This window comes from Bombina bombina, chromosome 1 (genome assembly GCF_027579735.1).
Source record: "Bombina bombina isolate aBomBom1 chromosome 1, aBomBom1.pri, whole genome shotgun sequence".
Classification (NCBI taxonomy): domain Eukaryota; kingdom Metazoa; phylum Chordata; class Amphibia; order Anura; family Bombinatoridae; genus Bombina; species Bombina bombina.
Window position 1 is genome coordinate 1279294158 of NC_069499.1, and position 25748 is coordinate 1279319905.

General features: G+C 38.2%; 1 protein-coding gene across 1 annotated transcript in view; it reads left to right on the plus strand.

Annotated features, from left to right (window-relative positions):
* The window catches only part of LOC128648613 (pyrethroid hydrolase Ces2e), a 237738-nt gene that overhangs the window by 167095 nt on the left and 44895 nt on the right, over window positions 1-25748 (plus strand). Inside the window, exons 8-10 of the mRNA XM_053701386.1 lie at window positions 19647-19787; window positions 24416-24493; window positions 24581-24728. Of these exons, the coding sequence (XP_053557361.1) occupies window positions 19647-19787; window positions 24416-24493; window positions 24581-24728 (367 nt within the window). The remainder of the gene's footprint in view (window positions 1-19646; window positions 19788-24415; window positions 24494-24580; window positions 24729-25748) is intronic.

A 25748-nucleotide genomic window follows, 5' to 3' on the forward strand; every position in this document is an offset into this window, starting at 1 on the left:
TTCAGAGATGATATACAGAGGGAGAGGAATTTACACATAAATTCTGATGTTTATTCATCTGTACTTTCAATTTCTCCAGATAGATGTGGGATATTTGTGACGTTGTTCATGAATTTCCTATCTATAATTATGATCCTTTTGGTGGAGAGAGTTCTGATATTTTTCTTCTTGTGATGGAATATTTTCTTAAAGTAGTCAAATTCTCTTACCTAAATGTGAGCAGGAGTGAGGACAGGGACAGTTATATGTATAAGAGTCTCCTAGGATACTCTTATCTCTCTGGGATATAGTATCTGGAGAGTCGCTTTGATCCTCTCAGTTTGCTCAGGTGTTCTTCCAAATTCTTAGTTTAGGTTTAATAGATGGGAAAGGTCCTCTTTATTATTCAAACCTCTTGGATGGAGAGAGTCAAGGCGGAATATCCATTTTGACTCCTCAGTGAGTAGTTTTTTCTCCTGGTTGCCCCCTCTCCAATCTCTTGGTACTTTTTGTATTCCCATATATGTCAGTGTTTTGATGTTTCCTTGATGTTTTTCTGAGAAATGTTTGTACAATGCGGTTTCTTTGTTAAGTTTTTCGATACACAGCAGATGTTCGCGTATCCTGTCTCTTAGTGGTCTGGACGTTTGTCCCACATATTGGAGACCGCATGGGCATTCAAGGAGGTATATGACGTCCTTATCTTGACACTTAATTAATTCTTTGATCTTGTGTTTTTCTTTGTTATTATGTGATTGGAACATAGTAGATTTTTTGCCACATTTGCATGCCTTGCATGTGTGACAGGGAAAAAAACCTTTTATTATTTTCCCAAATATGTCTTTCATTCCAGATTGTTTGACCTTTTTAATACTTGGGGCCAATTTGTTTTTCAGGTTGTTTGTCCTTCTATATACAAACTTTGGTTGTTGAGGTAATTTCTCTCCTAGGATGTCATCATCCTTCAATATGTTCCAATGCTTCCTAAAAATGTCTTCGATAACCCGACTGTTTTCGCTATATTCTGTTATTAGTGGTACATCCAGGATCCCGTCGTTATTATTCCCACTGGATTTATCCTTGTATTTGGTTAGTTCCTTTCTTTCAATTTTTCGGACCTCTTCTATCTTTTGATCCAATAGGTGTTCATTGTAACCTCTCTCGATGAATTTAGCCTTGATTAGCTGGGCTTGTTCCTCCCATTTCTGTGGATCCGAACAGTTCTTCTTCATCCGTAGAAGTTGTCCCTTTGGGATATTTGCCTTCCAATTTCTATGGTGACAACTAGTTTGGTGGACATAGTTGTTACTGTCCACCTGTTTGAAATGGGTTGATGTTTCAATGATGTTATTCTTTATTTCTATTTTCAGATCTAAATAGGTAAGAGATTTTTGACTATATTTGTATGTGAACTGAAGATTAACTTCATTCTGGTTCATCACCTTGAAGGTATATTCAAGGTCTTCTTGTTTTCCTCTCCACACGAGTATGATGTCATCGATATAGCGGCGATAGAGGACCAGATCCGCGCCTGCAGGACATGACTCCCAGAATATTTCTTCCCATTTGGCCATATAGAGGTTGGCATAGCTAGGCGCGAACCTGGTCCCCATCGCCGTCCCACATATCTGTCTGTAGAATTTCCCTTCGTTGCTGAAGTAGTTGTGGTGTAAAATATAATTTATACTTTCCAGTATAAATTCGCATTGTCTTTCGGGGATCTCTCCATCTTTTTCCAGATAGAATTTTACAGCTTTCAATCCTTCCTCATGAGGAATACTTGTGTATAATGCAGTAACATCACAAGTTGCCAGGATGTAGTTATCTTCCCAGCTTATGTCCTCGAGTAGATTGATTATTTGAGTGGAATCCCTTATATATGATGGGCGTTCTCTGACAAACTTCTGGAGATGTCTGTCCACATAATCCGACAGATTGCTGCTTAAAGATCCTATCCCTGAGATTATTGGTCTTCCAGGGGGGTTGTTCAGACTTTTATGAATTTTGGGGAGGTGATATATTATCGGTGTCTTTGGAAATCGTACATTTATATAATCGTACTCTTTCTCATTCAGGATGTTTTCTTCTTTTGCTTCCTTCAAAAGGTTTGTCAATGTTTTTTTATATAGATTGACCGGGTTTTCTTTCAGTTTTTCATATGTGTTTTGATCACCCAAAATCCTCTCCATCTCCTTATTATAGTCTGTCTTATTCATCACCACAATCCCACCGCCCTTGTCGGCCGGCTTAATGGTGAGATTGTGGTTATCTTCTAGTTTCTTGACACCTTCGATTTGTTTATTTGATAAGTTTTTGTTTTTTAATTTCAGCTTCTTGTTGTCTATATCTCGTATTTCTCTGCATACTACAGTCTTGAATGTCTCGAGTGCCATCCCTTTGTATGTCAGGGGGTAGAATGTGGATTTTGGCTTCAAATTGGTATGTTTGTAGCCATCAGTTTGTTGAGTGTGAGTGTATCCTTGAAAACCATAACCCATCCTTTCCAATGGTGATTTCATTCTTTTCTTTCTTTCAATGAGAGAGCAAAAGAAAGGACCGAATCCTTAGGGGGACAACCAACAATCAAAGAAAAGAGGACTGGTACAAATAGACCAAATAACCAAATAAAAACAGATACACAAGTATCACACCCCCACTCATCCTCCACTTCTTCTTCTTTTTTAGAATTGGAACTCCAAAACCACAAAAAAGGAGAACAAAACCAGTCCTCCACACGGGTAAAGACAAGACTCATAGAGGGAAAAGAGGAAGCTTAAGAACAAAGAAAGCTACAAAAGAAATAGATCACCAGACAGATGATAACTCTGAGAAAGGGATATTTAATCTAGTTCCCATAAACTGAGCAAAGAGGAAAGATCTGTCTTAAAATTGGGCTTATCCTTCGCCCCTTCTAAAAGTTTGGACAAATTCGCGACATTCATAAATACAAAAGAATTCATCAGAAAACTTACTCTGAAAAGATTTTTTATGAAATCACCATTGGAAAGGATGGGTTATGGTTTTCAAGGATACACTCACACTCAACAAACTGATGGCTACAAACATACCAATTTGAAGCCAAAATCCACATTCTACCCCCTGACATACAAAGGGACGGCACTCGAGACATTCGAGACTGTAGTATGCAGAGAAATACGAGATATAGACAACAAGAAGCTGAAATTAAAAAATAAAAACTTATCAAATAAACAAATCGAAGGTGTCAAGAAACTAGAAGATAACCACAATCTCACCATTAAGCCGGCCGACAAGGGCGGTGGGATTGTGGTGATGAATAAGACAGACTATAATAAGGAGATGGAGAGGATTTTGGGTGATCAAAACACATATGAAAAACTGAAAGAAAACCCGGTCAATCTATATAAAAAAACATTGACAAACCTTTTGAAGGAAGCAAAAGAAGAAAACATCCTGAATGAGAAAGAGTACGATTATATAAATGTACGATTTCCAAAGACACCGATAATATATCACCTCCCCAAAATTCATAAAAGTCTGAACAACCCCCCTGGAAGACCAATAATCTCAGGGATAGGATCTTTAAGCAGCAATCTGTCGGATTATGTGGACAGACATCTCCAGAAGTTTGTCAGAGAACGCCCATCATATATAAGGGATTCCACTCAAATAATCAATCTACTCGAGGACATAAGCTGGGAAGATAACTACATCCTGGCAACTTGTGATGTTACTGCATTATACACAAGTATTCCTCATGAGGAAGGATTGAAAGCTGTAAAATTCTATCTGGAAAAAGATGGAGAGATCCCCGAAAGACAATGCGAATTTATACTGGAAAGTATAAATTATATTTTACACCACAACTACTTCAGCAACGAAGGGAAATTCTACAGACAGATATGTGGGACGGCGATGGGGACCAGGTTCGCGCCTAGCTATGCCAACCTCTATATGGCCAAATGGGAAGAAATATTCTGGGAGTCATGTCCTGCAGGCGCGGATCTGGTCCTCTATCGCCGCTATATCGATGACATCATACTCGTGTGGAGAGGAAAACAAGAAGACCTTGAATATACCTTCAAGGTGATGAACCAGAATGAAGTTAATCTTCAGTTCACATACAAATATAGTCAAAAATCTCTTACCTATTTAGATCTGAAAATAGAAATAAAGAATAACATCATTGAAACATCAACCCATTTCAAACAGGTGGACAGTAACAACTATGTCCACCAAACTAGTTGTCACCATAGAAATTGGAAGGCAAATATCCCAAAGGGACAACTTCTACAGATGAAGAAGAACTGTTCGGATCCACAGAAATGGGAGGAACAAGCCCAGCTAATCAAGGCTAAATTCATCGAGAGAGGTTACAATGAACACCTATTGGATCAAAAGATAGAAGAGGTCCGAAAAATTGAAAGAAAGGAACTAACCAAATACAAGGATAAATCCAGTGGGAATAATAACGACGGGATCCTGGATGTACCACTAATAACAGAATATAGCGAAAACAGTCGGGTTATCGAAGACATTTTTAGGAAGCATTGGAACATATTGAAGGATGATGACATCCTAGGAGAGAAATTACCTCAACAACCAAAGTTTGTATATAGAAGGACAAACAACCTGAAAAACAAATTGGCCCCAAGTATTAAAAAGGTCAAACAATCTGGAATGAAAGACATATTTGGGAAAATAATAAAAGGTTTTTTTCCCTGTCACACATGCAAGGCATGCAAATGTGGCAAAAAATCTACTATGTTCCAATCACATAATAACAAAGAAAAACACAAGATCAAAGAATTAATTAAGTGTCAAGATAAGGACGTCATATACCTCCTTGAATGCCCATGCGGTCTCCAATATGTGGGACAAACGTCCAGACCACTAAGAGACAGGATACGCGAACATCTGCTGTGTATCGAAAAACTTAACAAAGAAACCGCATTGTACAAACATTTCTCAGAAAAACATCAAGGAAACATCAAAACACTGACATATATGGGAATACAAAAAGTACCAAGAGATTGGAGAGGGGGCAACCAGGAGAAAAAACTACTCACTGAGGAGTCAAAATGGATATTCCGCTTTGACTCTCTCCATCCAAGAGGTTTGAATAATAAAGAGGACCTTTCCCATCTATTAAACCTAAACTAAGAATTTGGAAGAACACCTGAGCAAACTGAGAGGATCAAAGCTACTCTCCAGATACTATATCCCAGAGAGATAAGAGTATCCTAGGAGACTCTTATACATATAACTGTCCCTGTCCTCACTCCTGCTCACATTTAGGTAAGAGAATTTGACTACTTTAAGAAAATATTCCATCACAAGAAGAAAAATATCAGAACTCTCTCCACCAAAAGGATCATAATTATAGATAGGAAATTCATGAACAACGTCACAAATATCCCACATCTATCTGGAGAAATTGAAAGTACAGATGAATAAACATCAGAATTTATGTGTAAATTCCTCTCCCTCTGTATATCATCTCTGAATCTGTCTCTCAAAAAGCCCCAAAACGTGGGGATTAGTTAAATATATTATATTTCTAATCTAAGATTGGTCCATTTAAAAGACCAATTCACCTTATTAATATTAACCATCACACTTACATGTAAGGACATTTATAAAACTCAAACTTAGATTTGAGAACATTTACGTATTCCAATATGTAACAATATCACAGATGGGAAAAGATCTCATCCATAAAAACCTCCAGTATATTGGAAACCATATTAAATATATTAGTCTTAATGAATGTGGTCTATGTTTACACACTCCCTAATTTGATCACTTCAAAAAAGAAAAAATGAGACGACCAGACATGTTACTCTAATCCCTTAAGCCAGTGGCCCCTACGATCGGCCCTCCAAAACTCAATAAAAGATTTTTATAACAAAACCCACTAATACAATAGGAGCCCTATGATTGGCCCTCCAACACTCAACAAAAGAATATAATGGGATTTTTTACAACGTAACCCAAAAACACAATAGGAGCACTTAGAAATACCCAGTCACTAGAAAAGAACCATTACCCAATCCTCCAAAAAAATGTAAGCTGGATAATCAGAAAGAATTTTAAAAACTTTAAGAAAACATGAATTAATCCAATGAAGATTAACCAACAATAAATTTATGATATCCCCCCTTCTATAACAGATGTGATTAAAAGTACGGGTCTATCTGGTTAATAATATATGAGAAAATATTTACAACTATAAATATGTTAATTTATTTTGGAAAATGTTTAATACGCATAAGATTTAAGTATCATGAAAAGTCAAATACAAAAAGTATGACTGTATTTGTTAAAATATTTTTATTACCTTAATCCCCATTCCCATTTTTCATCTTGTACCCATAATGGTGGAGGTATAACGGAAAGTTAAAAATGCACAATACAAAAAGTAAACTGCATTTGTTGAAACATCGTTTATCACCTTGATCCCCATTTTTTATTCTTTGTTTTTGACCCATAATGGTGGATGTCAAACACAGCACCTACACCATTTCATATTAACCTAACCGGAGTACAAAGGAACATTTCCATCTCATAATCAATATTCATTGAAGACAGCATGGAATTCGTTATCATACTACTAACACACTAAGAAATAGGGACCAATAAGAAGACGGATGTAACACACACCCTCACATATAATAGGCTGTTCGAGTCTATTCATAAGACTCAGACATACCACCAATAGCAAGATGCATAGAGAATACGCCCCATATCTGACCAATCAGATTACTAGAAAATCGGAAATATAGGGAAACACGAAATACATCAAATTGTATATATCAGAGACACAAGCCCTCATCCCTACTTTTAAATAAATAAAACTACAGCAAATAGACAAATAGAAAGTTTTTTCACATAAGGAGACCATCTAATAATCGCCACCCGAAACCGGAAGTGTGAAACTGCACTTCCGGTAGTACGAAAATCCACAATTGTACAAGGGTATAAAAAGGCACAAGGAATTAGCTAAAACCAGTCTTGATAAAGGTCAATGCATGACCGAAACGCGTCGACTGGTAAGTGAAACTCTGATAGGTAGTTACTTTTGAAAAACGTCTGCACTATTATTGCTTTTGTTTTCTGACAGAAAGGATCAATATGGCAGAACACTGAACTGACCGATTGGGTCACCACTTAGGAATTCTACCTGCACCTCACACTTGGGAGAAATAGCACTAGGAGGAATACTACTGAATCTTTTTGGGACATACAAGTACATTTGTTTATTCTGACATTCCTTATTATTGTTATCTGACTGTTCACTATATCCAGGATTTTTTCATTTTTTCATCATTTTTTTCATTTTTTCCATTCCTTTTTTCCAATTTTTGCTTGCTTATTGCTTGATCACACCACACCATTGCAGAGATTGGTTGTTGTGTTAAAAATTGTTGATTTCACACTGTTTATACTATTTTTTTGTTAATGGAGTTTGCACTATTTCCCACAATAATTTGAAACACAAGCCTTCACCACATTTGTAACACAAACCTTCACCACTTTATTTCACCACCTTTAACACTGTCAATTTACCTTTTGACAGCCACCCAAGCCACGGCTCTACCCCTCAGCAGACACACTGCCTGTACATTTCAATCCTTAGACAGTCCAAATTACTGATCTAGTCAAGTTTTGTATATTTTGTTTTTAACCTATATCTACTTATTGTAAAATCTTGGATCCATGATTATATCTTTTTATGTACTCTAGGTAAATTTTATTGTTTCTTATAATTATACTGTGTTAAATAAATGACATATTTTTAACTTAGACCCGGCCTTTGTCCTTTGGCGCTTTAATAATTCTCTCGTTTTATTTTTATTTCACAGGTAAGTTTGTATTTATTTTAAATTTTGTATTTTAAACAAGGTAGACTAGTTTGTAAATAGTTATTAACTATTTACTAACTACGTAGTTAAAATAAATACAAATTTACCTGTAAAATAAAACCTAACCTGAGTTACACTAACACCTAACATTACACTAAAATTAAATTTAAAAAAATCATTTATCTAAATTACACAAAATAAAAAAAGAAAATTATCAAAAATAAAAACGAATTACTCCTATTCTAATAGCCCTATCTAATAGCCTTAAACTGCCAATAGCCCTTAAAAGGGCCTTTTGCGAGGCATTGCCCCAAAGAAATCGGCTCTTTTGCCTGTTAAAAAAAATACAAACAACCCCCCAACAGTAAAACCAACCACCCACACAACCAACCCCCCCAAAAAAAACCTACCTAAAAAACCTAAGCTCCCCATTGCCCTGAAAAGGGCATTTGGATGGGCATTGCCCTTAAAAAGGCATTTAGCTCTTTTACATTGCCCAAACCCTAAGCTAAAAATAAAACCCATCTAATAAACCCTTAAAAAAAAAACTAACACTAACCCCTGAAGATCCACTTACAGTTTTTGAAGACCGGACATCCATCCTCATCCAGCCGGGAGAAGTCTTCATCCAAGCGGCAAGAAGTCCTCAACGAAGCCGGGAGAAGTCTTCATCCAAGCGGCAAGAAGTCGTCCTCCAGGTGGGCAGAAGTCTTCATCCAGACGGCATCTTCTATCTTCATCCTTCCGACGAGGAGCGGCTTCATCTTCAAGACATCCGGCATGGAGCATCCTCTTCATTTGGTCTCAGCCATACACTGAAGGTTCCCTTTAAGGGACATCATCCAAGATGGCATCCCTTGAATTCCGATTGGCTGATAGAATTCTATCAACCAATTGGAATTAAAGCGTAAAAAATCCTATTGGCTGATCCAATCAGTCAATAGGATTGAGCTTGCATTCTATTGGCTGATTGGAACAGCTAATAGAATGCAAGCTCAATCCCATTGGCTGATTGAGTCAGCCAATAGGATTGAAGCTCAATCCTATTGGCTGATTGCATCAGCTAATAGGATTTTTTACCCTTTAATTCCGATTGGCTGATAGAATTCTATCAGCCAATCGGAATTCAAGGGATGCCATCTTGGATGACGTCCCTTAAAGGGAACCTTCAGTGTACGACTGGGAACGTATGAAGAGGATGCTCTGCGCTGGATGTCTTGAAGTTGGAGCCGCTCCACGTCGGAAGGATGAAGATAGAAGATGCCGTCTGGATAAAGACTAGATATGTGCATGATCGAAAAATTTGTTTCGGTTTGGATCGATTTGGAGTTTTTCGAATTTCGTTTCAGATCGATTAAAATTCGGAAAACTTCGAATTAATTTGTTTCGGATTCATTCGGATTCGAAAAAATTTGGCTAGATTCGGTTCGATTCGGTTCGGAAATTTGGAATTTCGGTATGTGTGCTGTGTATTAGACTAGTATTATGTACTGTATATTAGGTGTAACCCATAGCAGAGTGATATAACCTAATATACTGTACAATACTAGTGTAATCCATGGCCATCCGAATTTACTGAATAAATCCGAACTAATTCGGATTTATTCGGTAAATTCGGCAGTATTTTAATTCAGAAATTCGGTTCGATCCGAATTTGCCGAATTTTCTGAATTTCCGAATCGATCCAAAACGAATTGCACATATCTAATAAAGACTTCTGCCCACCTGGAGGACGACTACTTGACGCTTGGATGAAGACTTCTCCCGGCTTCATTGAGGACTTCTTGCCGCTTGGATGAAGACTTCTCCCAGCTGGATGAGGACGGATGTCCGGTCTTCAAAAACTGTAAGTGGATCTTCGGGGGTTAGTGTTAGTTTTTTTTTTAAGGGTTTATTGGGTGGGTTTTATTTTTAGCTTAAGGTTTGGGCAATGTATAAGAGCTAAATGCCCTTTTAAGGGCAATGCCTAAACAAATGCCCTTTTCAGGGCAATGGGGAGCTTAGTTTTTTTTTAGGTAGGTTTTTATTTGGGGGGTTGGTTGTGTGGGTGGTGGGTTTTACTCTTGGGAGGTTGTTTGTATTTTTTTTTAACAGGTAAAAGAGCTGATTTTTAGTTTAGGCTAGGGGTTTTATTATTTTAGGGGGACTTTTTTATTTTGATAGGGCTATTAGATTAGGAGTAATTCGTTTTTATTTTTGATAATTTCTTTTTTTTTATTTTGTGTAATTTAGTGATTATTATTTTTTGTAATTTAGATAAATGTATTTTTTTAATTTAATTTATTTAATTTTAGTGTAATTTTAGGTGTTAGTGTAACTCAGGTTAGGTTTTATTTTACAGGTAAATTTGAATTTATTTTAAACTAGGTAGTTAGTAAATAGTTATTAACTATTTGCTAACTAGTCTACCTGGTTAAAATAAATACAAACTTAGCTGTGAAATAAAAATAAAACCTAAGATAGCTACAATATAACTATTAGTTATATTGTAGCTAGCTTAGTGTTTATTTTACAGGTAAATTTGTATTTAGTTTTAAATATGAATTATTTAGTTATTAATAGTAAGTTTTATTTAGAATTATTTTAATTATATTAAAGTTAGGGTTGTTAGGGTTACGTTAGGGTTAGACTTAGGGTTAGAGTTAGGGGTTAATATATTTATTTAGTGTTAGTTATGTGGGAGGCCAGAGGTTTAGGGGTTAATAACTTTAGTATAGTGGCGGTGGCATTGGGGCGGCAAATAAGGGGTTAATAAGTGTAGGTATGCGGCGACATTGGGGATGGCAGATTAGGGGTTAATAAATTTATGTAGGCGGCGACGTTGAGGGTGGCAGATTAGGGGTGTTTAGACTCGGGTTTATGTTTTTTTCCCCATAGACTTTAATGGGGCTGCTTTACGGAGCTTTATGCTCCATTATTGCAGGTGTTAGGTTTTTTTTTTTTAGCCGGCTCTCCCCATTGATGTCTATGGGGAAATCGTGCACAAGCACATCAAAGCAGCTCAAAGCAGCGTTGGTATTTGTGTGCGGTATGGTGCCATATTGCCTGCAAACACCGTTTTTTTGCAAACCTGTAATAGCAGTGCTAATAAAGGTGAGTGGTGGAAATAACTTGCAAGTTATTACCGAGCCACTCATAACGCAAAACTCGTAATCTGGCCGAAAGTATTTAACTGTGTATGTTCTGCAAATATTTTACATTCCAATGTCCAAGCTCCTTGGAACAAAAACTGAACTCTAGATCACATTACAAGATACATGTTTATTAATAAAGATTTTGCATATTCTTGATCCTTAGACTTACAACTTAAGGCCTAAGTAATGATGACAATCACTGAAGTTTTTTTTTTTTATGGGGGTGAGAAAGTGTAATTTTTTAACATTTCCCTTCACTTTTAAGGTAATTATCTCTGGTGGGTGACCAGATAGGAACCTGAAATATTTACAGATAGAAGTCCTTTATGATAGCATTTTGCTGTGTTTTAGTTTCCACTGGTTACAAAGTAAGGGCTAGTAGAAATATGGAGAAAATCCCTCTTTATTCATGCATTATGAGAAATTACCAAATGTAATATAAGCACAACAAATAATAAAAATTAAGTTTTTTACACTCATTTTGTTTATGATTGACACACCACAATTGCAAGCTACATGTTTGATTAGAATATCTGATCTTTCCATGTTTTACCACAAGAAATTTGTTAAACTTCCTGAAACTCAGATCTTTGTTCAAACTTTCGTCAGGATAAGATCAGTGATTAATCCAATTTCTCCTTCTTGGAACCTTAATCAGGTTCTAAGATTTTTGCAGGTCTCTCCTTTTGAGCCTATGCTCAGACATTGAGTTTCGGTCCTGAAAGATATTGTTTCTTTTTCCAGAATCTTCTGCCAGTAGAGTTAATTAATTTTCTGCTCTTTCTTGTGAGCCTCAGTATTTGTTTTAATTCTAATATCTTCAATAAGGAAATTGCAGTTCCTTCTCTTTGTCTTAATCCTCAGAATGAAAAGAATGGCTTTTACATTTAGCTTTTACATTTAGATGTAGTGAGAGCCTCAAAATTCTGTTTATATGCTACATAGGATTGTAAATAATTCTCTAATTTGTTGACTCATCTCTTGATTCCATGCTCTGGCCAGAAGGCCTCAGCCGTTACTTGGCTAAACTTTTGATTCACAAGGCTTACTTGGAGGCAGGAAAGTCTTCCAACAAAACGCATTCCAGAGCATTAGACTAGATCAGTTTCCACTTCCTGGGTTTTCAAAATTGTGGCTTCTGTACAACAAATTTGCAACATGGGATTTTTACATACCTACATACTAAATTCTACCACTTTTTGTTTGCTTCTTCAGGTAGGAAAGTCTTCCAGGCAGCAGTGTTTGGAAATTAGGTGCTTGCCTTTTCAAAATTTTTGTCCCGCTTAAATTACTTGTGGACTGCACAGTTTGGGTATTAGTTCCCAAGAGTAATGGATCATGGACTCTCATCCCTTTATCAAAGAAAACAAAATTCATGCTCACCCCATAAATTAATTTATTTAATGGGGGTGAGAGTCCACAAGCCTTGCCTAATTTTATTAAACAATGCACAAAAGAATCACTTGGGGCGCTCACCAAAATACACTGGGGATAATAAAACATATATCTCAAAATAAGGTATGATTATACTTGTATGTTAAGAAAAAATACCAGCACATATATGTATAACTTAATTAAGCAAAGAAAAGTCCAAAATTTGTCCACTGGGTGTCCTAGAAGACAGGTGTATAACATCCAGAATTAAAACAAACAAAACATAGGAGGTGCCTTGTGGTGTAAAACATGCATTCACTTTGGTAACGAATAGCAAGTAAAAGTTCCGACATTTACATGTGTGTATGCACTCTAAACAAGTGAGGAAATAGTGATCCGGGTCCTCAGAGCTGCCCTGAGAGCTCCCCTCAGCTCTCAGGAACCTCTCTCTGATCTGCTGTGCACACCACTTCAGGTGGTTCACCAATTTCCAAAAAGGGGAAAAACTGGAGGAACAGTTTAATGTCCTTATATGTATGAAGTGTATATAACTGATCCTCTTTTAAATTTAAGCTTCAACTGCCTTAAAAACTTTGGATTGGGTTTCGTGTTGTAAATTAAGTTGGGTCATGTGAGGAGGGAGCTGCACACCACAGTAAATATTTTTTTCTGGCAGCAGTTCTAGCTTCCACCTCATTCTTCTTTCTTCATCCATTCATACCTTTCTGTCTCTCCTTGCTTGGCTACACATCAGACTAGCTTACAAGAGCGTGGCGAGGGATTAAGTACTCTTGAAGTTTTGGGAATCTTCTAGTTGCCAGGAGTTGAATCCAGGAGTAATAGATTGTGGACTTACCACCATGAAAGAAATTAATTTATCAGGTAAGCATAAATTTAGTTTTTTCAGGTCAGGTTTCTAGCCAGGCCCCTATAAATTTTATTGCAGACAATTAACCAGATCACAAGCACTGGCTCAAGTCATAGGCTTACTGCGTAGATTATTACACTGTAAATACAGTGTGGCAAAAAGGTCTTAATACTAAGAACAGATAGCTGTAAAACAGCCATCGATGGATAATGTAAATAACATACCTCCAAATAGAAGCCTAGGCTGTCGTATCCCATATTCTTCTTGTGCTCCTTCTTTCATCCCCACTTGCTTAGGAGTCCCGGGAACATTGCCGCACTCTTCAAATTCATATACCATGATTGAGGCATGCTAAAGCCGTCCCGTGGTGATGACATCACCGTACTTGGTCTTGGGAGTCTCATAGTCACATTGGTAGAATCAACAATCTCAAAAAAACACATTTCCAAAAAAGTGGGGGCAAGGAATGTAAATACCCATTTTATCACAGACCATAAAACAGCTAACAAGCATTGGCTCAAGTAATAGGAAACCTTATAATTGAATTTAGATATATCCAGTACCCAAACACTTATAATCAATCCAATTATGACATCATGATGATTATTTTCATACCAAATATGACATGTCTGTAATATTTGGTTACCAAGTAACATAAAAACGCTAAAACATTTCTTGAGATATCCTAGAATGTCAACTCTAATTTACCTCATTTACCTCAGGTCTGTGTAAGACACTGTCTTCTGTCAATCTGTGTTGATAGCTTGGACTATAAAAATCTGTGTTGAACCAGATGCAGGTTGTATAAATCAGTGGTACCACTTCTTTTTCTAAAGGTTAAAAAAAAAAAATAGTAGACGCATGGGTGACTCGCTATTTACATTAATTTACAAGTTGTACCATTTAAAAATAAAATAAAATTTTTGGACAGTGACCCACATTGAACTAGGCATCTCCCCCTAATAAGGGGGTAAGAAAACTCAAAATTACCTGTGATTCAGCAAACTTTAAACAAGATTAATATATTAATTTTGTATAGAAAATTAATAAATGAATATATTAATTTTGTATAGAAAATGGCTGATCATATTTCTTAGTAAGGTAAAGTGACAATGTGCAATACCTTGGTATAGTTGTGGAGACAAATGAAAATATGTAATGAGATAATCATATGATAATCATATCTAAGGTGCCAATTCAAAATGAAGCAAGCCGAATGCTTTGCTTCTAAACATGCTTGAAATTCAGGAAGGAAAATTCAAAACCAAGTTAAGTGACAATTTCAAGCATTTCTTGGTATGTGGTCAACACTTCCCCAGGCGTGTGAATTTGTTGTGTGAAAAGCACATACTTATTTCAAGCATATTGTGTTAAACAAACACTCAGGCTAATTTGTATTAGAACATGCTGTTCACTGGTAACTCCATTGTAGGTAATGAGCACTTAGTTTTGCTAGCATTTTAACATAAATTGTAAGTAAACATGCTTATAAAAATGAGGTGTGTCTTTCTGACTAAAACCCTAATTCTAAAGGTTGAAGACCTTTCTAGGCCTTCAACATTTCATCATTTTAGGGTCCACAAAAAGTAATTCAGATTAGTTGGGATTGCTAAAATATCTGGAGCAGATAAAGGGCAGTGTCACTTTAGCCATTGATCACAACAAATAAATACTTTGACTACAAAATTATACAGTAAATCTTGTTTATTTATGTTATTTCTCAGAATATTTAGCAGACATGCAGACACGGGGCTATATTCCAGAGTTATTGAAAAAATTATAAAAAAAAAATTACTTAGCTACAAAATCAATGCAGAGTTTAAATTAAAAAAAGTGTACACCTGGCCACCAGGAGGAGGCAAAGACAGCCCAATCAAAGGCTTAAATACCTCCCCCACTTCCCTCTCCCTAGTCATTCTTTGCCTTTTGTCACAGATTTAATAGTCTCTTATGGAGGGTAGTACTCTTCGGAATGGGATTGGAGTTTTAAGTAGTCCTGTCAGCCTCTCAGTGAGAGCTTGGATGAAAGTTAGAGTCCGGAGATGCTGGAAGAGTCTTTCTGCTAAACCATCCCAACTCATATTAACAGCTCCATAGGCAATCAGCGTTGATGAGTTTTGCTGCCTGCTTTCTATTTTGATGCTACTATCTGTCACACTTGAAGGGCTGTGTTCCTGTTCCACGGTGTAGATTCCGGTAAGATGGTTTCATTTTACTTTCAATATGAGAATGTAATGTAAAGGAAGAGAGGGTCTCAGTGGGACTCATTTTATCTTTATGGAATCAAGGGTTAATATCTCCTGAGGGGGGTTATTGAACAGGGGAGACTTAAATCATATTTCTTATGTGATTCTGTCTGCTAATGTGTAGTGATGCTTGGGCTCGTGGCTATTTCAGAACATACCGGCCTTTTTGTCAGGCCACGTGGTCCTTGTGGACTTGTGCTCTATTCTTTGGCCTGCACAGTACACCTCGCGACCGGGCGTGGTCATGTTTTCTGTTCTCCATTTCTGTATTCCTGACCGGGTGGCGACAGAGAGAGTCTGTTTTGATAGTTGTCTGGGTCATAGGAGGTGGTGAGTGCCCCAGCCATTGGGGGGTGTAAGGCACCGTTTATTTTTGTATCCATAATTTCAATAACCAAGTTATGGAGGATTCTGATTTTGTGGAGACGGATGTCTCTGATTCAGATTCTTCTTCTTGCGAAGAGTATGAAATGGCCCGGGTGATCCATGCCCATCAGTTATGTTCCGAATGCCACGTTAGAGTGCTCTTGTCTCGCGATTCGGGAACTTAGAGTCTGCCGAGCCATACGCTCCTGTGGATCCCATATCCCACAAGGCGTGAACTCTAGAACCTTCTCTTGCTATGCATGCAGGTGTCCCAAATGCCGTTACCACTTCTCCGGAAAGGCTGCTTGTTTTCTCCAGAGGTTACAACACAGTTCTGCATGGCCATATCTATGGCATTGGTGCATTTACATCTTTCAGGTGGATACTGTCCGTGCTCCATTAACCAGGACTTGTCAGGCGTGGGATTGACTGGATCAGATCAGCCCTCTGGGGAAGTGGTTTCCTCTGAGGCTTCAGGGGTCCAACCATCGGAGCCAGGTTCATCAGTTGCCCAGGCAGAGGTAAGTCTTGCCTTTTGTTATAGACTGGCGCTCCTTCATGTCCTGCTGAGGCATGTTTTGGCAGTGCTGGAGGATCCCAGTCCTAATGGGTCAATGGATCCTTGGTCTTCCATTCCAGACAGTAAGCAGGGTTAGACGAAGGGGGATGAAGTACATCTCCTTGTCATATCCATTTTTTCTTAGGTATCTTATTCCAGCTCAGAGCTTCGGAAGTATTGGGTCTCTGACCGGCTGGTCCTGTTAGTGTGTTCATTCTTCTTGGGTGTTCGCCTGCGAGTGCTGCCCTCATTTACTTTGATCCGGTTAGGATTTATTTTATTTTCTTTTGAAAAAGCTCATGTCTGTTATAGTTTTTCCTTTTGGAAAACATTTTTTCCTCTGTAATTTGATACTAGCAATTTTGTGGTCACCTTGGCAGTTCCGAGGAAGTTAAATAAATAATATTAGGAAATTGTTATATCAATCGTTTATTTTGTCTTTCCATACTAGGGCTTCAACTTTTCTGTGGCCTTGGACAAGTTCTAGGGTGCCCTATGTATCAGGCTGGTCCTGGTCGGGCACTAGTTTTTCTGTTCCTTGAGGTCCGTATCTAACACATGGTGCCCGTTGTAACCGGCTGGTCTGGTTGGGGAGCTGAGTTGCTTACTCTGATGAAGAGTTCGCTTTCTTAGTTTTGTATGTTATAGGAGGCCTTTTGTTCCTAGACATCAGGCCAGTCCTCATTTATCCTTTGGGTTGGGCATCAGAGGGGATTGTGCTCAGTCCTCAATGTCCTATTCCTGATGGCTGGCGGGTTGACCGAGCTTGGATCCTGCTAATGCTTACTTTGGGGGTTCCTGACTTTGGTTCAGGAACTAGCATTTTCTCCTTCCCAACAAGGTTGGAAGTTCAGATGACTCCTTGAAAATCTGTGGTACCAGGTTTAGGTGGTGATTATTCCTCTGCTCTATTGGTATTTTTTCTTGGATTGTCCTTTTTGAATCCATTGGCAATGGTACCTCTTCCTTAAAGGGTCGAGGTTGTTTGTGCCTATTTTTTTTCCATTCTTGGGCCTGGTTTTCTGGTCATCTGTTTCTGGAAGCTTGGGCCTTTTTGCCCTTTTTCTTTCCCCTACGGTATCTCGTCTGCTACCATAATTTTGGAGCACTGGATTGTGTTGTCTCCTTTTTCCTGCGGTTCCCCCTGCTTAGGCGTTTTGATTTGATCAGTCACTCGCCAGGAGTTTGGGATGCTCGTTCATCGTACATTCCTCGAGCTGTAGGGGTTTCCGGGAGGTTGATCCCGAGTGGATCTTTGGAGACTATTTATCTTCTCAAACTAGATTTTCTAGGTTTTGAGCTCTGTTCTCTCGTAAGTTACCTTAGTCTTGAACTTTAGGGGTTAAGCTCCATGCCTGTGGGCGAGTGAGCTGTTATGTTTGTGTTTCCCCTCCCTTTGGAGAGGATTGGGCATACCACAGTATCCACCTGGTGCCCCGGAGGTATTTTCTTCCTCTGTTCTGTGGGGTCTTCCCTGCCTCGTGTACAGGATATCAGCTGGATTTCTGGTGTCATGCCATTTCTGTTTTCAGTATAGGGTCTACTTTTTGGAAGTGTCCCTTCTCTTTGGGAAGGGAGCTGGTTGGGGATCCCATCCTTTTCCTTCCTGAGGGTGGTTCAAGGAATTTTTTAATTCCCTTGTCCTTTCGGACATTGCCAGTTGCTTGGTGCTGGGTCCGTTTGCCTTGGAGTGGTTCTGACTGCTCTGTTGAGCCTTGACCACGTATCTTCAAAAGGTTTTGTGGGCCTCCTTTGGGTGGGAACAGTGTTTCCTTACCTCAGCAGGTAGCTTTCCACTGCTAGTTTTTGGGTTCTGTCCTTACTTCCCCATTTTTTGTTTCTGGGAAGGATTTGCTCGGCACTTCTTTGGAGTTTTTTCTCTGTGAGAGTCCTGATGCAGATTACTAGCCTTTGATTAGCTAGTGTTGGCAGCTTTGTGTCCGCTTAGTCCTTTTGATGGAAGCATGTGGCTTCCTCTGGAGCATAATAAGATGTTATGGTGCTGGTTTGTTTATAATCGGCTCCCAGGGTGGTTTTTATCCCTCGATAACTCTATCCTGAGTGCGGGTTTGCACTCTGTGTAAGTGAGGGGGTATACCTTTGTCCCGTTAGATTGCCAGGGCTGGGGCGTTTTCATTGGTCCCTTGGACTCCATGCAGTTAGGGATCTAGGATTTTTCCTCCCTTCACTTTGCCCGGTCGGTAGGGTGGGTGCGTCGTCTACGTGGCTGTCTCCCGTTGAATCCTTGGTTTGCTTTCTTGAAGCTATACTTGGGGTTCCTTTTTGCCCTAGTTGTTTGTCTGGCGGTCCTTTCGAACTCTCTTATATGAGTTTAAGTGTGGGCTTGGAGTCTGTGGGACTTTGTCTCCTTGGAGGCCTTTGTGCTCGGTTAAGTCTAGTGATCCAAGAGGTCGTTAGCAAGGGTGTTACTGGTCTTAACTGATGGGCTGTTGGTCCTTTCCATTTTTGTTCCTTCTGCTTCTCGTAAAACAGTTTTTTTGTTGGGTGTTTGGGTAATTTCAGGCTGTGGTGCCCTCAGAATGGGCCGCCTCTTGCTCCCGCCTGTTTTGCATTCAGTGCCCTCTATAGCTTGGGTATTGTTTTCCCAAAACTAATTAATGCAGCTGTGGACTCTCCCCATTTAAGAAGAAAAACTTAAATTATGCTTACCTGATAATTTTCTTTTCTTCTGACGGGGAGAGTCCACTGCTCTCCGCCCACATTTTTTCTTGGGGCAGCCGTCAATTTCTGTTTTTTTTAATTCCTCTGGCACCTTTTTCACCCTGATATTTCTCCTACTGTTCCTTGTTCCCTCAGCAAAATCACTGGGGGATGAGGGAAGTGGGGGAGGTATTTAAGCCTTTGGCTGGGGTGTCTTTGCCTCCTCCTGGTGGCCAGGTTCTGTATTCCCAAAAGTAATGAATGCAGCTGTGGACTCTCCCCATCAGAAGAAAAGGAAATTATCAGGCAAGCATAATTTAAGTTTTTCATCTGGAATAAAATATATCACATTTTGTCATTATGCCTAATAAAAAATATTTGTTCCCTTCTTCCCAGTTAAACCCAACGCAGTACTGGAATTTGATTACCTGCTGTCTCATTCTCACAGAGGACTTTGCAAAATCCAGATAATTTAATGGAAAAGTTACATAATATGATACACACTCTTGTAATATTGTTAATATACAGTACCGGCAATTACACAAATGTCAAATATATTCTAGGTAATACTTAATGTTTGTAAAACAAGTAAAAATAAATATTTTGCATTTACAGCAATTTCCAGTCACCCCTGGCTGTGTAGATGGAGTGTTCCTACCCAAACACCCAGAAGAGCTTTTGGATGCAAAAGAAATCCACCATGTTCCCTATATCATTGGTGTGAATAACCAGGAGTTTGGATGGTACATTCCTATGGTAAGGAACAGTTTCTTGATAAATCCCCCAAAAAAGAATAAAAACTAAAAATAAAGGGTAATATGAATGAACTGTATGTTGACTTCATAAAAAGGTTTTACAGTGTTAGTATTACTTGTAGTTTGATTTTGGGGAATATAAATAACTGACTATTTTTTTTTTAAAAAATTATTGCCAGTTATCTAATATTTTTTTTAATGATATAATCAGTACATGCACAACTGTAATTAAAAATACAGGGACAAAGTAATACGCAATATGTCTGTATGGTTATAGAATCTCTCACCAAGGTAACTCTAAATATCGATTTAAAGACAAGTGTCAAGTTATAGGAATTGTAATATTCAGGTTGGCCTCTGATCAGACACCCATGTGTGAATGAATACTTTTATCTGGATAAAACATTTAGTTAAAAGTCAAATTGAGTTGTTCTTACTTACAGTGAGGGAAAAAATATTTTAGCCCCTGTTGATTTTGTATGTTTGCCCACTGACAAAGAAATGATTAGTCTATAATTTTAATGGTAGGTTTATTTGAACAGTGATAGACAGAATAACAAAAAAAATCTAGAAAAATGTATTTCATAAAAGTTTTAAATTAATTTGCATTTTAATGAGTGAAATAATTATTTGACCCCTTTGGAAAACATGACTTAGTACTTGGTGGCAAAACCCTTGTTGGCAATCACAGAGGTCAGACGTTTCTTGTAGTTGGCCACCGGGTTTGGACACATTTCAGGAGGGATTTTGTCCCACTCCTCTTTGCAGATCCTCTCGTAGTTATTAAGGTTTTGAGACTGACGTTTGGCAACTCAAACCTTCAGCTCCCTCCACAGATATTCTATAGGATTAAGGTCTGGAGACTGGCTAGGCCACTCCAGGACCTTAATGTGCATCTTCTTGAGCCACTCATTTGTTGCCTTGGTAGTGTATTTTGGGTCATTGTCCTGCTGGAATACCCATCCATGACCCATTTTCAATGCTCTGGCTGAGGGAAGGAGGTTCTCACCCAAGATTTGATGGTACATGGCCCCGCCCATCGCCCCTTTGGGGGTGTTTTTCTGCTAAGGGAACATGACAACTTCATTGTATAAAAGCATAATGTTTCCACCTCCATGTTTGATAGTGGGGATGGTGTTCTTGGGGTCATAGGCAGCATTCCTCCTCCTCCAAACACGGCAAGTTGAGTTGAAGCCAAAGAGCTTGATTTTGGTCTCATCTGACCACAACACTTTCACACAGTTCTCCTCTGAATCATTCAGCTGTTAATTGGCAAACTTCAGAAGGGCCTGAACATGTGCTTTCTTGAGCAGGGGGACCTTGCAGGTGCTGCAGGATTACAGTCCTTCACGGCATAGTGTGTTAACAATTGTTTTCTTGGTGACTATGGTCTATGCTGCCTTGAGATCATTGACAAGATCCTCCCATGTAGTTCTCGGCTGATTTCTCATTGTTCTCATGATCATTGAAACTCCATGAGGTGAGATCTTACATGGAGCCCCAGACCAAGGGAGATTGACAGTTAATTTGTGTTTCTTCCATTTGAGAATAATCGCACCAACTGTTGTCACCTTCTCACCAAGCTGCTTGGCGATGGTCTTGTAGCCTTTTCCAGCCTTGTGTAGGTCTACAATCTTGTCCCTGATATCCTTGGACAGCTCTTTGGTCTTGGCCATGGCAGAGAGTTTGGAATATGATTGCTTCTGTGGACAGGTGTCTTTTATACAGGTAATAAAATGAGATTAGGAGCACTCGATTAAGAGAGTGCTCCTAATCTCAGCTCGTTACCTGTATAAAAGACACCTGGGAGCCAGAAATTTTGCTGATTGATAGGGGATCAAATACTTATTTTTCTCATTAAAATGCAAATCAATTTATAACATTTTTGAAATGCGTTTTTCTGGATTTTGTTGTTATTCTGTCTCTCATTGTTCAAATAAACCTACCATTAAAATTATAGACTGATCATTTCTTTGTTAGTGAGCAAACGTACAAAATCAGCAGGGGATCAAATACATTTTTTTTCCTCACTGTAATTGATTTCTCAATTCAAATGTACAGCTATATTGAGCATATGAGTTATTCTAAGCTCAAAAGTTAATACAAATATATTCAATATTTCAACTATTATTTCAGCAATTTGTTTGGAAAACAATGCAGAAGCACAGAAAGTAAGGCTCAAATGATATTTGGTTGTAAAAGAATGAATATTACCAGGAGACAAAAAATAGGTTTTATGCCACTTTATTATTCAGTAATTAGGCCTTGAGCATTGTCAAGGCCGGATTGCCCTACCAGGATACCAAGAGATTTCCCGGTGGGCTGCAGCAGCTTGAGCTGGAAAGCTTTAATTTACAGTTCTGGAGACTATCTTCAAAAGTATATAAATTAAAGGACTAGTAAATACTGTAGATTTGCATAATAAACAAATGCATAATAAAAAGACAAGGCAATAGCACTTTGGGGCCGATTTATCAAGGGCCGAATGGCCCCTGTTGCCCCTGTTTCTGTGTGAGCCTTCAGGCTCGCCAGAAACAGCAGTTAAGAAACAGCGGTCTTAAGACCGCTGTTCCTTAAAGGGACAGTCTACAATATAATTGCTATTGTTTTAAAAAGATAGATAATTCCTTTATTACCCATTCCCCAGTTTTGCATAACCAACACAATTATATTAATATTAATATACGTTTTACCTCTGTGATTACCTTGTATCTAAGAACCTTCTTCCAGTCCCCTGATCACATGACTGTGACTGTTTATTATCTATCGTCTTGCATTTAGCATTGTGTTGTGCTAAATCTTAAATAACTGTCTGTGCCTGAACACAGTGTTTTCTATGTGGCCCACGTGTACTTTCAGTCTCTTTGTGTTAAAAAACAATTTAAAAAGCATGTGATTAGAGGCAGCCCTCAGGGGCTTATAAATTAGCATATGAGCCTACCTAGGTTTAGTTTAAACTAAGAATACCAAGAGAAAAAAGCAAATTTGATGATAAAAGTAAGTTGATTAAAATTATATGTCCTATCTGAAAAATGAAAGTTTAATTTGGACAAGACTGTCCCTTTAACTCGTCCGCCTTCTCTGAGGCTGCAGACATCAATTCACCCAATCGCATATGATCAGGTTGATTGACACCCCTGCTAGCGGCCGCAATCCTGCAGGGGGTGGCATCGCATAAGCAGTTCACCAGAACTGCTTGTGCAATGTTAAATGCTGACTGCGTATACTGTCAGCATTCGAGCGATGTCTGTCGGACATGATCCGCTGAGCGGATCATATTGAATGTGTATACTGTCGGCATTCGAGCGATGTCTGTCGGACATGATCCGCTGAGCGGATCATATTGAACAGACAGTTGATAAATTGGCTCCTTTGTCTGAACTTCAACTGAGCAGTAGATTTTTTTCTGACAAATTTCAGTTATGTCTATTTCCACTCCTCCTTTATTATGTGACAGTCATCAGCCAATCACAAATGAATATACGTATATACTGTGAATTCTTGTACATGCTTAGTAGGAGCTGGTGACTCAAAAAATGTAAATATAAAAAGGACGGTGCACAGTCTGTTAATGGAAGTAAATAGTAAAGTTGTTTTAAATTTCATGTTCTATCTGAATCATGAAAGTTTAATTTTGACTTGAGTGTCCCTTTAATTACAAACATTTTAAAGTAATGCTATTAAAGTGGCACATGGACTTAAAGGACCAGTCAACACAGTAGATTTGCATAATCAACACATGCAAGATAACGAGACAATGCAATAGCACTTAGTATGAACTTCAAATGAGTAGTAGATTTTTTTTCTGACAATTTTAAAAGTTATGTATTTTTCCACTCCCCCTGTACCATGGGACAGCCATCAGCCAATTACAAATGCATACACGTACCATATGACAGCCATCAGCCATTTGCAAATGCATACACACTTATTCTTGCACATGCTCAGTAGGAGCTGGTGACTGAAAAAGTTAAAATATAAAAAGACTGTGCACATTTAGTTAATGGAAGTTAATTGGAAAGTTGTTTAAAATGGCATGCTCTATCTGAATAGTGAAAGTTTAATTTTGATTGAGTGTCCCTTTAAAAATAAATCTTACAAGGAAATACTTAATGACCGTCATATATTTTGCTTAGAGGAGGGAAAGGTGAGAGGTGATAACAACCTTCAAGATTGTTCACAAGTTAAATGATAAAAAAAACATACACAAAAAAGCAACACCAGAAAAATGGGTGAGAAGTAACTTGCAGAAACACTTATATGCAAAAACTAGACTAGACTTCCATTAGAAGTGGTAAGGACACATAGCCTGAGGTAAAGCAAGAATGCAAAATGTATGTATAAGGGGAAATACTAATGACATACGTCAGATGAAAAAATAAACATACTATTCTTATCAAGGTACTACCTAAGGAGCGGGCATATCAGTGATCATAAAGGGAGAGAGAGGAAGAGAGAGAGTTTGAATAAAACAAACATACTGATGGAAAATTTAAAGTTAGGCAAATAAAATGATAAAAATTTGTTTTAATTGTGTTACAGAAATCCTATATACATGTTAATTTATTTATGCACCTGTATAACAAGGAAACTAATGCCAACTGTTGCTTTTTTTTTCTTTCTCTCCAGTACCTGAATCTTATGCAAGAGATGGAATACATGAATAAGGATACCGTCCATTCAGCTGTCCTCAACCATCCTTTCTTAGTAAGAACCAATGACTATCTTTTCAAATCATATTTTTTAAAACAGACTTTGTTTTATTGTTTATTAACCAATTTCTGGTTCCTACAGGATATGAGTGCTGAAACAGTTTCCCTGGTTATGGATTATTACTTTGGTGATACGGATGATCCAGCTGAAGTAAGAAACAGGTTCATTGATTTATGTGGAGATTACGTGTTTATTTTGCCTGCCATAAAAGCTGCCAAATATCACAGAGGTATGTAACTGTATTTGTGTTATGTTTAGGTATCACAAATAAAGGCCTAAATTGATTTGGATATGCTAAAACAAGCTAAAGTTTTTTTTTAAAAAAAGATAATTCTCTATTAGCAAGTTCCATTTAACACACAATAAAATGGAGTCTGATTGTTAGTGCCAGTTTGCTGGGTGTGCATCTGTTAATAATGATGGTTCCATGCAATTGCACACAATAGGGATCCAGGAGGGTGCAGAGTTAACACCAATACCAGCTGGTAGAAATAACATAATTTTTAAAGAATTTTAGTGCAAAGTACCTTGCACAGCTTTTTGCAGGTTTTCCAAATTCAGACCTGTTCCAATCCATTAGAAAATCCTGTGATAACTACTGTGATAAAAGTTTTTCAAATATATTTGTGGTGCAGTAACACCATCTATGACTTGCATGGGGACAAATCAACATCATTAGGATTTTAGGACTTTTCAAATGTTGGCTTTCTGAACTTCAATTTTGTCCTGGATTTACACTGTTTTTTCATTGTTAGTTTTTTTCATTGTGCAGGCTCGATTAACTAATTCATAAATACTATACACCTAGATTTAGAGTTCTGCGTTAGCCTTAAAAAGCAGCGTTAAGGGGTCCTAACGCTGCTTTTTAACACCCGCTGGTATTTAGAGTCAGGCAGGAAAGGGTCTACCGCTCACTTTTCTTCCGCGACTTTTGGCTACCGCAAATCCCCTTACGTCAATTGCGTATCCTATCTTTTTAATGGGATTTGCCTAACGCTGGTATTATGAGTCTTGGAAGAAGTGAGCGGTACAGCCTCTACCGCCAAGACTCCTACCACCTAAAAAGGTCAGTAGTTAAGAGTTTTTTGGGCTAACACCGGAACATAAAGCTTTTAACTACAGTGCTATAAAGTACACTAACACCCATAAACTACCTATGAACCCCTAAACCGAAGCACCCCCCCATCGCAAACCCTATAATAAAATTATTTAACCCCTAATCTGCCGACCGGAACTCGCCGCCACCTAC